The sequence below is a fragment of the Lynx canadensis genome, chromosome A2, assembly GCF_007474595.2.
Source record: "Lynx canadensis isolate LIC74 chromosome A2, mLynCan4.pri.v2, whole genome shotgun sequence".
In the NCBI taxonomy this organism is placed as follows: domain Eukaryota; kingdom Metazoa; phylum Chordata; class Mammalia; order Carnivora; family Felidae; genus Lynx; species Lynx canadensis.
Window position 1 is genome coordinate 24,946,783 of NC_044304.2, and position 15,419 is coordinate 24,962,201.

General features: G+C 42.7%; 1 protein-coding gene across 1 annotated transcript in view; it reads right to left on the reverse strand.

Moving 5' to 3' along the window:
• Positions 1–15,419, reverse strand: part of ARHGEF3 (Rho guanine nucleotide exchange factor 3) — a 269,708-nt gene that overhangs the window by 195,444 nt on the left and 58,845 nt on the right. Inside the window, exon 2 of the mRNA XM_032592322.1 lies at positions 15,017–15,083. Within this exon, the coding sequence (XP_032448213.1) occupies positions 15,017–15,083 (67 nt within the window). The remainder of the gene's footprint in view (positions 1–15,016; positions 15,084–15,419) is intronic.

A 15,419-nucleotide genomic window follows, 5' to 3' on the forward strand; every position in this document is an offset into this window, starting at 1 on the left:
TTCGATTTATTCCTGTGGCCTACTGGGATGATTTTTCTTCTTAAACCTTTAAACCTAAAACTCCACTCCAAAATTACAGTTCACATATCTGTCTCCTCACCTCAATTTTTCTTCTTGATTATGAAAATTACATATGTACACACCCTGTAGAAACTTGGAAAAAACAAAACAAAGAAAAAAATGTCCCTTCAAACTCACTTACTGGGAGGAAATCATTATTAATATTTTGGCATGTTTAATTTTTTTATAGCAGAATCATTACTCTATATACAATTTTATTTCCTGCTTTTAAAAACATGCTAAACATTTTCATTGAATAACACTCTTCCTCAACAACCCCTTATGGCTGTATAATACATGCTCATAAGGATAAGACACAACTCACCAACTGCCCCACATTATCAGACATTTAGACTTTTCCCACTTCTTTCTATCATTATAATGATTGCTGCACTAAACACTTCTGTGCATAAATCTTAATCCACATGTCTGGTGACTTCTGCAGGATAGATTCCCAGGAGTGGAATTATTGGGGCCAATGGCCATAAATACGTTTATGGTTCTTGACACAAACAGCTTTCCAGAAAGATGATCAAATAATAATGCCGCTGAACACCTGCGAGAGAATCCATCCTGAAATACCCTCATTAGCATTTCAAATTGCCACTTGTTGAAAGGTGGGGGGGCGGGGGGAGTGGATCTGAAGCAGGCTCCATGCCCAGCACAGAGCCTGATGCGGGGCTTGATCTCATGAAACCTGGGATCATGACCTGAGCCAAAATAAAGCATCCGATGCTCAACCGCTGAGCCACCCAGGCACTCCCCAAATTACCACTTTTTAAAAGGCTGATTAAATCCGTAGGTGAAAAACAACACCTTGAAAAATTTCCAATCTTTAGACTGACCTGCTGAGGTCAATGATTTCAAATGTTTCCTCAATATCAAAATAATCTTTTATCCTTCAAAACATGATGATAATATTTCCCAGTTATAAAAATGCAATCAAAACCACAAACATGAGAAGAATGTCAACATTTGTTAGATATTTTCATTGGGCAACTAAGGTGCCATGGTTAAGAAGCCAAGAACAGCCAGTTCGATGTACCAGCCTGTGACAATACAGAGAGACACCCCTCACAGAGAGATGCTAGCAAAATAAATTAAGAACTAAACCCACTGCCAAACTTCACAAGACACATAAGATCTGAATTACTGTAGAATAATTACTATAATTACTATGTATTCCTTCTCACAGGTATTGTATTGACTTCAGTCAATACCTGTCAGAAGGAATACATTAGAATGTTCAAGAATATATGAAGACTACATTTGAAATTCATTCAATAGTTTTCTTATGTAAGAAATTTTCTTTCCTCCTCTAAATCAGTGCATATTCCCATATACATCAAGTATATTGGGGTTTTTTTGTTTCTTTGTTTAATGGCACATACATGCAAAAAACAAATGTTCCAGACTCTGTCTACCACAAGCCAGGGCCTGAAATGATCACTCTATAACATGGAAAAATCGTAGATGAATGGAAAGTTTTTCTACTATCCTGGAAATGTTTTGGTGTTATCTTCCTCACATTCTCTTTCCAGGGAATCTGCCCCACTGTCCCCAGCATTGCCCACAGTTCCTGCTCAGTGAACATAAAAGTCGTAGTAGCAGAGGAGAAAAAAGTGTTTATTGAGCACTTACTATCTCATAGACCCGGTGCTAAATGCTTGATATGAATTATTTCACTCAATCCTCATCAGAACCCAATGAGCTAGACACATTTTCAGGTGAGGACTCTGAATCTCAGTGAAGTTAGTCACTTACCCACACTGGTGAATGGCAGATCCATTTGATCCTGACCCCCTGGCCACACACGACTGGACCAAGGGAGAGGGAAGTCCTTCTAAGAGCTGGCCAGCAGCCTGCCCATCATCTGTGAGGTCCAGTCCAAGAAAGACAACCTGATGTGATCAGAATTTTCTTAGGAAGTTGGGGATGGGGCACCTGAGAGTCCCCAGTGAGTTGTAGGGGAGAGATCATGTCAGGTTTGGTCAGACCACCCCAAAGTGCCACATGCATGGAGAAGACACTGGGAGCAGGACCTACACATCAGAAGGGGAAGGCAGAGAAAGAAAAAATGAAACCAACCACAGAGATAAATCCTGGGTTCCTGCAACTGTATATTCTCTAATTAAACAGCACTTCTCTGGAGGTAGAACAAGTGTCTATTTTGTTTGTTTTTTGTTTTTTTGTTTTTTTGCCAAAAGTTCGACCTAAAATATCCACCATGGACAAACTAATGCTTCTCAGAGGGCAGGTGGGAGGGGGGAGGGGTAGGTGCAGCGGATTAAGAGTACATTTATTGTGCTGAGCACTGAGTGATGTACAGAATGGTTGAATATTGTACACCTGAAACTAACATAACACTGGATGTTAACTATACTGGAATTAAAAATTTTTAAAAAATACAGAAAGGAGGATTGACATTAACTAATTAATTAATTAACAATATCCACCAAGGAATCTACAGTGGAATCACTCCCCAGAGACTAGGCCTCAGCATCTATCCTGTCCGGCAAGTTAGCACCGTTTATAACAAACATCCCATCATTGTGTGCCTCTTAACGTGCCAAGTAGCTGGCAACCCTTAGTATGTTTTCCTGCCCAAAACCAGGTCTTTAGACTTATCACTTTATAAATATAAAGGACAGAGGAATAAGTTAAATGACATCATAAGGAAGCAACCAGATAAATTCAAATGTGAGACACATTCCATAAGCAACTGGACTGGTCTTTTCAAAAGGTCAACATCATTTTAAAGAGGGGGAAGGTGATGAGGGGAGTATTTAAGAATAAAAAAGACTAAAAAACATAGTAAGAAAATAAAATCGTAGTCCTCAATTAGGTTTAAAAAAATCCAACCAGATGCCATGCATGACTTTTGAATGGTTTTGGGGGGAGGGGGGGTACCAACTATATAAGACTATTGCAGAAATTTGAATGTGGAATGAATATTAGGAAATGTTAAAGAATTATTAATAACTTTCTTAGGTGTGATATTGATGTTATAGTAATCAAACCTCCTTATTCTTAGGACATATATATTGAAGTATTTAGAGGTGAAGGGTAATGGAATCTGCAATTGAATGGCTTAGTAAAATAAATCCAAACTGTACAAACATCTATAGACAGCTAGATAGATAGAGCAAAAAGTTAGTGATTGTTGATTTCAGATGGTGGGCCTTCATTGCAGTTATATTTCAACTTCCCATATGTTTGAAATTTTTCATAACAAAAAGTTGAAAAAATAACACACGGAGGAAAAATAATAATCATGGAAACCCCTTAAAAAGGTACCAGGTAAAGCCTGACATCCCTTCTCTCAATAAACACACTCAATGGTTCCTACTCCACTGCTAGAACAAATGTTGTACATACATCTTCAGTTTAGCCCCTGGTAAGTGTTGCTTGTTTTCAGGGAGCATGCTACCCAAAAAGCCCACAACAAGGTCTGGAATCACCATCTCGTCACTGGGACTGACAAGGAGGACAGCAGGTTCACCATCCCATCTAATAATGAGCCATAAGTTCTCTCCCTAGCCCCTTTTCAATGAACAGGTTTAGTTGAACCGGTGTTAATGAAATGCATATCTGTAACCACGCCATCGCACCTTCCTCAAATCAGAGCTGTGATTTTAAATAAATCTTCATCTGTCACTAAAAAAAAGTAATCAGCCACATTTCTCTTTTTTTTTTTTTTTTCTAAATGAGATGTTAGGTCAAATCAGCCCTAAGGATACAAAAACACATCATGTATTGGAAGCGTTCTGCACAGAACATTTCCTCCTTCCTGAATGTGCATTTAACCAGGTCAGGGCACTGGTGGTCCACGTTGCTACTGCAGCATCAAACCCAGCTGGTTTTACTGCCAGCACCTTGTGGAAGTCAGCAATAATAGTCATGCACAAAAAGGCAGGCCCGGGAGTTGTGTTCGTTGAGATTTCCAGAGCTGAATGGCAGAAGAGAGCCTAAGTAGGGGAACAAATGTGGGAGGCCTGAAAACCAAGTAAGAGAAGAATTTTCATCATTAGGCTTATGTAGGGAAGCACATCTAAAAATGGGCCTTATGTAATCAAGTTGTAAGAAGCAATGCTTTTAGAAAATATTTATTTCAATTACTGAAGAGAAGTAAGTTTGTAAGACTTATCTTCAATAATAGAAATATTTCAGTTTGTTTTAAACATAAATAAGTGGTTAGTAGGTAGAACATGTGTATGGCAAACAGATAGGAAAGGGTGGAGGGAACAAAAGAACCTAACATTCATGAAGCACGTGGTTACTAAATGTTTGTTATGCGCTAAGTATGCATGAGACTGGTGAGGTACTAAATATACAGAGGCACTAAATACATATGAGCACTTAACATACATAATAAGACTTTAATTTGGCTACCCCATTAGAGATACCCATTCTGGCTCCATGTGTTCTCTTCCCCCAAAAACTGGTATCCTTGGCCAGGTATACTTGTCCCTGAGTCTTTTGATAAAGAAGTCTGTCTCCTTGGCCCAGGGCACCTTCAGCCTGTGTGCCTCTTGCTTGAACTTCAACTCTGCATCATCATCATCAACCACATCATCAGTAGGGAAGGCCAATGCAGTAGAGAAAGAGAAAGGATATATTGGCATTGTGGACCCCTGGATTCAGGTGAGATCCTTCCATCCTGCCTACATCCTCTCTGCAGTGTGTTCATTTACTCCATCTTTTACCCTTTGCTTCTCATTGTGCGTTTCAATTGTTTTAATGGACAGTGTGATTTGAGCACTTGAAAGGCCGGGTGGGAGGGACATGTTGTTTAGAGTCACAATGAACTAAACCAAGTTCAATCCATTAAACAGGCCATTGACTCTGAAGAGGAAGAAGTCAACAGGAGAGAAGAAAAGTCAGTGACCAGACCTTTACCAACACCCATGCAAGAGGTTTTAATTCCCATCCCCAGTTTCTCATGTGGGCAGGAAACATAAAATAAAATCTAACAGGGAGGGGGAAAGGAAAACTGAGTGGGAGGGTTCAGCTTCAGGAAAGGGATTTTCCAAATAGGTGTATCCCCTTGGCTCTCAACATTACCATCACCTCCCACATCTGCAAATAGCATCAGGACATTTTGAAGGTGACAAGATCACTGCCCTGATACTATTTGTGTAATAAAGGTTAAATTTGATTATAATGAAAGATAAAAAGCTCCATGAAAAGTCATAACTTTGACAAACTACAAAGAATATGGAGGCTGATATTTGGGCTATTTTCTATTTAAAGCCCAACACTAAGCTCCAACACTTTCCAGTATTATAGAAACAGCCATAAGACATTTCAGAACACAATTTTCCAGAATCTGCTATTATTTCAATGAATCCAGAAAACTTACATTTTATGTCTTATGAGTAGTCTATTCTTGCTCCCAGATCAGATTGTCATGGTTGAAACAAAACAAAACAAAACAAAACAAAACAAAACAAAACAAAACAAAACAACAAGGGGCACCTGGGTGGTTCAGTCAATTGAGGGTGTGACTCTTGATTTTGGCTCAGGTCATGATCTCATTGTTCATGAAATTGGGCCCTGGGTCAGGCTCTGCACTGGTCGTGTGGAGCCTGCTTGGGATTCCCTCTTTCCCTCTTTCTCTGCCTCTACCCTGCTCCCTCTCTCTCTCGAAATAAATAAATAAAGAGTAAACAAACAAACAAAAACCAAAATAACTAAAAGGACTGCTTCCTCCTACCCAATATTAAAGAAAAGGAGTTAGTTTTGTCCACCTGAGGGCCAGACCCTGGGAATCAGGATGACTATCCTCTACCATAGGAGGAGAGGGAGACTTTTGCAGACAAGAATGGTTAGTATCCGCCTAGTGCCTCCCACCTTCTTCCAGAAGCTGCCCCCTTCTTCCCTATATCACTATAGTTAGTATAGGAGCCAACACAGTGGTACAGCAGGACCCTACTCCATGGCCACTGCTGATTGGTCCAGGAGTATCCACCTGACCCAAGCTGGGCCAATCAAAACCCCTCCCTAGCAATTTTGGTTCTGAGCCAAGAAGAGGCTGGTCTCTGCAGATGGTTGCATTTCCACAGCACAGAAAAATGGAAGAAGTCAGTCTGCAGAGAAAATGCAGCAAAAACAGAGGAGTTGGAAACCCTCCCAGGCTCCTGGTGCCTGGTTTCAGTGGCTTCTAAGGCCTCGCTGTATTCCACAAGATACTCCCCAGACCTCTGTAATTAAAAAACAACAACAACAACAACAACAACAACAACGACAACAACAACTCTTCTTATTGAAGCTAATTTGAGTTGAGTTTCTGTTACCTGCATCTAAGATTTCTTAACCCAGAAAACCAAGTCAATCAAAATTATCTTTTACCCTGCACCATGTTGGAACACAAAAAGGGAATAACTGAACTGATAACTACATAAAATAAGCAAAGGCATCTATAAATTCTGCCTCCAAAGTTCAGAATTTGTGCTACTGTCAGAAAAGCCACTATGTCCCACAGACCTCACATGTGAGCAAAAAAATAAACTACTTGGGAATCTAAAACTGAGCTTCAGTCTGCCTGGCATATTGTTGTCAGCAGACTGAAGATGAGGGGGACTTTTCCTCACAGGTGTCAGCAGCTACTCTCGAGCTGGCTTCTCCACTGCCTGAAGGGAAATGAGGCAAGAGGGCTAAGCGGAAACCAGACACAGTCAGTTTTTCCTTTTGAGGGGGCACCGCACACAGAAAAGGCATTTCTTAAACACACATATTTAGGAAAGTCATTTCAGGTGTAAGAGAACTCTAATTACAAGGAGCCAATATTTTCTGCACACTTAACTACACGGAGGCATTATTATTCAGATCACTTTACACCCATTATAACCAAGTCTCAAGGTTTGAGAAGACAGCATTATTGTCCCCATTCTGCCGATAAGGACCTGACACTGTGAAATGTGTCTTGTCTGAAGTTTCCGATCGGCATTGCACCCTCAAAGCATGTGCCTTTTCACCACTTAATGCTTTTGTTATGACTGCCAAGGACTGTCCACCAAACTCAAGAGTTTGGCTGTCCAGAGGCCAGAGGCGGTGGGCAGTAAAACTTCTCACCCTGAGAGGCAGCCTCTAGACTGACTATTGGGGGTGGGGAGTGAGGACGGTGAGGCAGGGTGGGGGCAAATGTCTTGCAGCCCAGCTCAGCAGGTGCCTGCCTCTTCTGTGTGCCCAGATTTGATCAGCCCCTAGATGTTTTGCCACAACACATGTTCAGTGATGCACTCTGATGTTCTCTAAGCCCCAGAAGCTTTTGTATATTTTTTTAAGTTTACTTGTTTGAGACAGAGAGAGAGCACAAGCAGGGGAAGGGCAGAGAAAAAGGGAGACCAAGCAGACTCCATGCTTTCAGCACAGGGCCCAATGTGGGGCTTGAACCCACGAACCGGATAATCACAACCTGAGCTGAAATCAAGAGGCAGATGCTTAACTGACTGAGCCACCCAGGCGCCCCAGCCCCAGGAGGTTTTAAAATAAGCCTCCTCTTGCTTACGGAAGGTTTCGTTGTGGAGGGTGTTTGATTTTAATTGATATAAGTGTTAGTGTTTTTGCTAATTATAAAAGCAATATGTGTTCTCTCTCTCTCTCTCTCTCCCGGAAATTCAGACATTACCAAAAACATGTAACTACCACAGGAACAGGTTGTCAGTCAATGATGATATTCCTTCAGACATTTTTCTGTGTATATAAGCATATATTCTCTTCCTATAAAGGGGGTTTCATTTTTGTTATTTTTGTTTGCTTTAATCCTGGTTTAATCCTAAACATGGAGTTTTACATTATATACTTCTGCACCATCTGTACTTTGAACAATTAAGTGGCTCAGAGCACAGGCTGTCCGGGTTCCAAAGCAGAATCTACCACTTTATTGCTATGAGACCTTGGAGTTGTGTAATTAAAATCCTGGGTCTCAGTTTGCCCATCAGGAAAATGGGCATAATAATAGTCCATCTGTCTGATGGAGTTGTTGGGGGTGTGATGACATGCAAAGGACTAAGAACAGTAGCTAACATATTATAAGAGCTAAATAAATGTGACACATTATGTCAGTGTCTTTTTTTATTTCTTTTGTCATTTAAAAATATGTTTAAAGTATGAGTTAGAATGAACAACTTGACTTTGTTTACTTGTAATATGTGTTTTCTCTTCTGTGCTATTTACTCATATCCTTCAACTATTTTCCTGTTGAGTTTTCAAACTTGTGTTATTGCTTTGCAAGAGTCCTTTGTATATGAGGGAAGTTAGTAACTTAGTACTGAAGAGAAGTTCCCAAAAGGTACTGGCAAAGAACATGGGCTTTGGAATGAGGTGAGCTGAGGTTAGAATCCCACCTCCACCACTTACCTGTCATGTGACCCTGAGCAACCTGCTCCACTTTTTAAGTTTATTTATTTATTTTGAGAGAGAGAGAGAGAGAGAGAGAGAGAGAGAGAGAGAGAGAGAGTGGGGGCACCAGAAGGCCAGCAGGGGAGGGGCAGAGAGAGGAGGGAGAGACAGAGAATCCCAAGCATGCTCCACACTGTCCACGTGAAGTCCGATGCGGGGCTTGAACTCACAAACCATGAGATCATGACCTGAACCGAAATCAAGAGTTGGAGGTTTAACCGACTAAGCCACCAGACACCCCTCCATTTTTAAACCTCTCTTCAGTGGGCAGAATTATAGCAAGGCTCCTCAAGCCCCCAGACCCTACTGGGCACACCTTGTATAATCAATCCCCTCCCCTGAGTGCAGGCAGAATCTGAGAATGTGATGAAGTATCACCCCACGGCTACATTACTAATTATTGACTTTTAGATCATGTAAAGGAAGATGATCTGGGTGGTGATCTAATCCGGTGAGCCCTTAAAAGGAACTGGGTTCTTCCTCAAGTCAGAGAGATGTGAAGCATAAGAGGCATTTGATGTGAGGGAGATTCTCTCGTGCTGGCTTCAGAGATGGAAGACAACACACGGAAGGACCGAGAAGGGGCTCTAGGAGTTAAGAGCCACCCCCAGCTGACAACCTGCAAAGAACCGAGGACGTCCATCCTACAACCACAAGGAACTGAATTCCCCCAATAAGCTGAATAAGCTTGCAAGAGGCCTCTGTGTCTCAGATGGGACCCCACTCTGGCCGATACCTTGATTCCAGTCTGATGAGACCCTAAGCAGAGAACCCAGCACATCACTCCCAGACTTCTGACCTGTGGAGCTGTGACCTAGTGAAGGGTTGTGGTTACAAGCTGTTAAATTTGCAGTAATTTGTTATGCAGTGATAGAAAACTGTTTACTCTAGAGTATGTTTACTCTACTTCCTCATCTGTAAAATGAGGATGAGGCTCAAACAACATCTATCTTGGGATTTTTCTGGGAAGTAATATCAGCATAAAGCACTCAACACAGTGCCTGGTATAACCTAAGTGAATGCTATGGGCTAATTCCCTAGGATTAAGGGAACTGTTACAATTGTACTCATCATTACAAAGGCAAAGTATATTTTTCATAAATATAGCAGCGAAGGTTAAACCTTTAAAAGATAAAGTCCAGGGTGCCTGGGTGGCTTAGTTGGTTAAGGGTCCAGCTCTTAATTTCGAGCTCAGGTTTTAATCTCACAGTTTGTGAGTTCAAGTCCCAAGTCGTGCTCTATACTGGCAGCATGAGCCCGCTTGAGATTCTCTCCCTCTCTCTTCAAAATAAATAAATAAACTTCAAAAAATTAAGCCCAAAGGAGGAGAAGGGAACTTGAAGGGATTCTGGGCAGTAAAAGGTTTATCGTAGAATACTCAACTTGTTTCTAGCATTTGAAAAAAAAAAAAAAAAAAATCTTCATGTCTAATTTCCTTTGAAGAAAAAGTATGTTTCATCAGCCTTGTTTTAAAGAGGCAACATGCTCTAATGGCTTGGGGACAGACAGTGTCGGGTTCAAATCCTGGCTCCGTCACTTACCACAGCTGAGATTTTAGGCAAGCTACCACATGGTGAGGCTCAGTTTCCTCAACCTTGAAATGGGAATAAATACATCTACCATGCAGGGCTGCCATAGCCTGGCCTGGAGCTGATGGTCAATAAATGGAAGTAAATGTACAAACTGAGGCTGCAGGAAAAGAGAAAGCTGTGCTGCCTTCTTCTGCAGGGTAGACACAGTAAGGTCACATTAAACACTGGCCTGGCCAGATATGTTTTGACTATCCCTCTACTGAGTTGTGAATTTTGGAACATTTCAGCCTGGCTTTCAAGAAACATTCAACTACACTGAGTTTTGTGCACTTCCTTCCAAGCACAGGACCTGGGATGTGTCAAGGCAGCATGGAGCAGGCACAGGACCCTCTGCCTGGAAATACGGTTCTAATTCTGATCCCTCTACTTCGAGTGACCCTAGGAGCGGTCCCCATTATTTCCTGTCTGTGTAGAAACCAGACCCCCTTTTTGTAACAGTAGCAAACTTGGCCTTGGAGAAAATGACCCTTCTCTACCTCAAGTGGCTTCTCTACCCCTAGGTGGCCAGTAACAAAACCCTGGCCACCTAGCTCCCTCAGGAGGAACAGGTGACCAAGGCCTGTCTGATCTTCTTGACTACCGTGACTGGCCAAGGTATAACTATTTGCCAAGACAGGGCAATCAGAGTCCTACGCTGGGATTTCATACATAGACCCTGGAATCAAAAGCATCTTTCTTTTCTCTGGAAAGGAGTGGTTGTTTGTGGTCATCCTCTCTTCCCAAAGCAGTTCACATGGAGTATGTAAGATAAGATCCATACCCCAGGAATAACAAAGCTGGGAGAGAGCACCCCTGGGTACCGCTGGATACCCTGAAGCCCACCCATTCAGTTTCCCTCAGTCACATGAGGCAAACAATCTCCCTTTCCACTTGAGCCAGTTTTAATGGAGCTTCTATCACTTGTAACCAAAAGAGTCCCCACTAATACACGAGGCCTTGTTTTCCTCATCTGAAAATTAAAAGGTCGGCTACAATGTCCAAAGTTTCTTCCAAAGCCTCAGAGTCTAGAAATTTCTTCCCAAATAGCCTAGGCAGGAGTAAAGAACAGGCACTTAGAGAAAGAGACAAGATAAGCACAGCCATGGAATCTGGCTGATATTTAATTGAAATCTCAGTTGTGACACCTAAACAATGCCTTGTACGTAGTAGTAAGTCTTGCTAAGTATTTCCAAGGGCAGGAGTTGTGCTCTTGATATTTTCACACTCCTAGGGAGAGTTTCCTTCCTGTATCACTCTCTCTCTCTCTCTCTCTCTCTCTCCCTCCCTCCCTCCCTCTCTCAGCTAACTGGAGGAGTTGTAGCAAATATTTGCATAAGGAAGGGTGGAAATTCTGAGCTCAGCACTGTCCCAATCAGATGGGGACCAGATGTGCAGTGAGCACCTAATGGAAGCACTTAGTAACAGTACTCCAGGGTCCCACCTCTCAGGGTCCCATCTTCTTATTCTCATCATTCTGTTCTGGTTTTACTCATAATGTTCCCTCTAGAACTGCCCCCACCCAAACCATCCTCTTGGCTTCTCTCCATGAGTGTATGTGCAGCACCCATAGGTCTGGTGAGAGACAGACACGGCATCACCCCTTGCCCAGGAAGATGGGGGAATCAGGAGGGTTGGTAGCACCAAGGGCCTCTGTCTCCTTAGATGAGCGTGGGAACCAAGAGACCCAGCCTGCACTTAATAACGACAACTTCTAAAAGGGCTAAATCACTTGGTAGGTAGGAAGAATGTCATCCAAGGGCCACCAGCTCTTCCTGAACGTCTCCTCAGCCAAAAATCCCAGACCCCCCAAAAGGAAAACCATAAACCCTACTCCTAATGCCTTGAGGAGTAATGTAGATCTGGAGTGAATGTTTCCAGGGAAGACAAGGAGGGGGTTACAATACAATTCATTCAGTGAGATTTTCCTTAAAATTATTTTGAAACATCTCATCTTTTTTCCAAACTCCTTATTAAGATGCCAACCACTCCCTCTCTTCCCTCGGGCCCTGTCCCCGGCTCCCTCCTTAGCCCTCACATGTCTCCCACTTGGCTTCTCGTCCAGAGTGATGTGGTTCCTTTTCCCCTTGCCTTTTACCATCCATCTCTCCCCAACACTTCCTCCTACCCCACCCCCAAAATCTACAAATGCCCAGGGCATAAGCAAACTAACACAGGATCTTTATTCTTTATAAGCCAAACAGGAATGGAATTACAAATGCTTACAATAGTTTCCTCTGCCACGCATATAAATATGGGAAATTCATGAGCACACAGATTCTAAAAACTTCCTTTCTTAATAAAGAAGAAAATAAAGCATTCACAAAAAACATGCCCTGCCCTAGGACAGCATGCATAGCTCAGTCTAACAAGCCTGGGAGTCACATTTCATTATAGAAAATGTATCAGCTAGATAATGCCTCAAATGTCTTCATTCTGGCATTCTGGGTGCTTCTTGTTCTTCATTTCCAATTACCATAACGATGGTTACAAAGCATAGCCTGGCTGGGAGTAAGGGTGTTTCCACTTGGTGGGGTTCCCTCCTAACCCTTCGATGTCACGGATGATTATGTTCCAAGAGGGAGACAGATCAATCTGGCCAATCTGGCAATTATCAGGCCCCAGACCATCTCCCTCTGGCATATCTTGATGTCAGCTTGTCTAACTTTACCAATAAGCCCCATGGGCCAGGAAAAATCAGAGCAAGGACACGGGACCAAAATAAACACCACAGCTGGGCACCTGGGTGGCTGTCAGTTAAGCGTCTGACTATTGACTTTGGCTCAGGTCATGATCTCATGGTTCATAGGTTCAAGCCCGGCATCGGGCTCCGTGCTGACAGCTCAGAGCCTGGAGTCTGCTTTGGATTCTGTGTCTCCCTCTCTCTCTGCCCCTCCCCCGCTTGTACTCTGTCTCTCAAAAATGAATAAACGTTAAAAAAAAAAAGATTCTGTCATCTATTTGGTTGCAATTATTCAGGGACAGTTTGTTTGTTCTTCTGCAGTGATTCCCTAATTTTAAATACTACCATGCAGGGGTGAGAGTATCAAAGGGTCACTTAAACCAAGTGTGTATCTAACAGGCTCCTCTGAGCAGCAATTTCTGTAAAACAGAGTTGTGCTCAAAAACTTACAAAGCATTTTTCAAGGGAAGACATTTGAAGAGGTCTTATGGCCACAGGTAAGGTAATCAATTGTCCCAGTTTACCTGGGACTTCCAGTGCTAAACCCAGGGGCAATTGCAGGTAAACTTGAGTGGTTGGTCACCCTAGATGTACCCCAGTACTTGACTAGTGACCACTGCTGAATCAGAAGGAAGGTTAGGGTGTGCTGAAGGGACACCAGAGAGGGAGGGAAAATAAATGCCTTCAAATAGGCCAACTTGCTCATAGAAGGTCCAATTTCTCTATAGCTCAAAATTGACAATAAATGTCAACTATTCCAAAGTATGTACAAACTGCCTTGTCAACAAAGGATTTATTGGCAATGGGGAAATGCCACCAACTCCATCAACTCTCTTTAATGTAGTCTCTAAGCACAGCAACACATCAAAGGCTCTGAGAAGTCTCACAGTGGTGAGCATATTTAATTAGGTGCTCTCAGTGTGCCCCAAGGTTATTTGACCACACAGGTTTTTTTTCCACCTAATGGTTATGATCATCCAACTGAACACACTTGGAGAAATGGGGACCTTATCCACAAAACCATAAACAACTTAGGAGACACACAGTTTACGTTCAGTAAGACATGCACATCTCCTTAAGAGGTCAACGCATTTCTCTTTGTACTCGGTGAAAAGCATATTGTACCCTTAGTTAAAATACTGCCATGATCTATATTTATTTTCAGTAAGACACTTGGGGAAAATGGCAGAGATCTATGTAAGATACTAAAGGTGAATTGAACTAGTAAAAACAGTGCTGAAAAGACCAAAGACATGACCTCAAAACACAACCTGAAGTCGATTTTGTGTCTGATGGATGTGAAAGATCTGTTTATACATCCAACAAATTAATTAAGCATGTATGTGCTAGGCCCAGAGAGACAGCAGTGAACAAGAGAGAAATACAAGGTCTCTCCTCCACACCTGATGCTTAGAGCTTCCAATCTTAACGTTTTAGTAAGCCCTAACTAACAATCTCATCCTATCAATGAGAAGAGAGTGCAGGGGTCTACGGGAGCGCCTCAGCTCTTGTCTTCCCACAGGAGGTGATATCAAGACTTAGACCCAAGGGAAGAAGCCGGTGGGGCAGCTTCAGTGTGTGTAGGAGTGCAGGGCTGGACAGCACAGGCAGTGCTCTAGGCAGAAGGAATGACACATGCAAACGCCAGGTCGTGAAACAGAGCTCTGAGCATTCTATACACAGGCCAGGGTCTTCTTCCTGAGGCCAGAGCTAGAATTCATTTTAGCACACAGCAGGCTTCCATATACTTTATTATTATTATTATTATTATTATTTATTATTATTATTAAGGTAGAGAACTTTGCATCAAGAGGAGGTTAGATCTGACCCTTTCTACACTTCTAAGGGTCTGTGGCTTTATGATTGGGAGATTTTTATGATTCCCCTTAAAATCTGTTCAGAGCTTACAGGCTTCTCTTCTGGAAAACAAAGCTCCCCATGAAGTCGTAAATCTACATATTAACAGACTGTACATTTCCGATTTCTTTTTTCTTCATTATGCACTGGGCCCCTGCAGGTTCCCAAGAAAATGGGCACAATGTCCCCCCCCTGCCCATCAACCCTGACTTGGCTTCTTCATCAGGTGCTTTCCCGAGACCTTTTAGGGCAAATGGACACTGGCGGGCGCTTACTGGGCCACTCACGTTTTTTAATTGAGCCACAGCCGCTGGTACGACCGACCGTGATTCCTCCAAATGCTAAAACGAAGACGGATTAGTAAAGCCACCCCCAACAGCATCCTCTCTGGAGCAGCCAGAACGGGGCATAGAGCAGCAGGGAGCACTCCCGGGGAAACACTTACCCCTCTGAAATTCCAGGCTCTAGGGGAGGGGAACATAGGGAAGCTGTTTTGCAGAATCCGCCTAGGCCTAGAAGAGGAGAAAAGACAAGACAATGTGTTTCATTACTCATGGGTTAGAGACTCAGAGGAAATCACCCACTTCCGATGTAGCTTTATCAGAAAAAGAGAGAGAGAGAGAGATGCTTGGAGAAATGGCCCAGGCAGACGCAGCAGCCAGGCTTTTTACAGCTTGGCCATCCGTAGCAGCCAAACACACTCCAAACCCCTTCCTAGTCCCCCAGGAGGAAAGCTCCAGAGTCCCTTAGAAATAGTCAAGCCCTCACCCTTAAAAAAATAAAATCTAATCTAAAAGTCAACCTGGATGCAATCAAAAAGCCAGACCAAGCTCCCTATCTTGATCTTC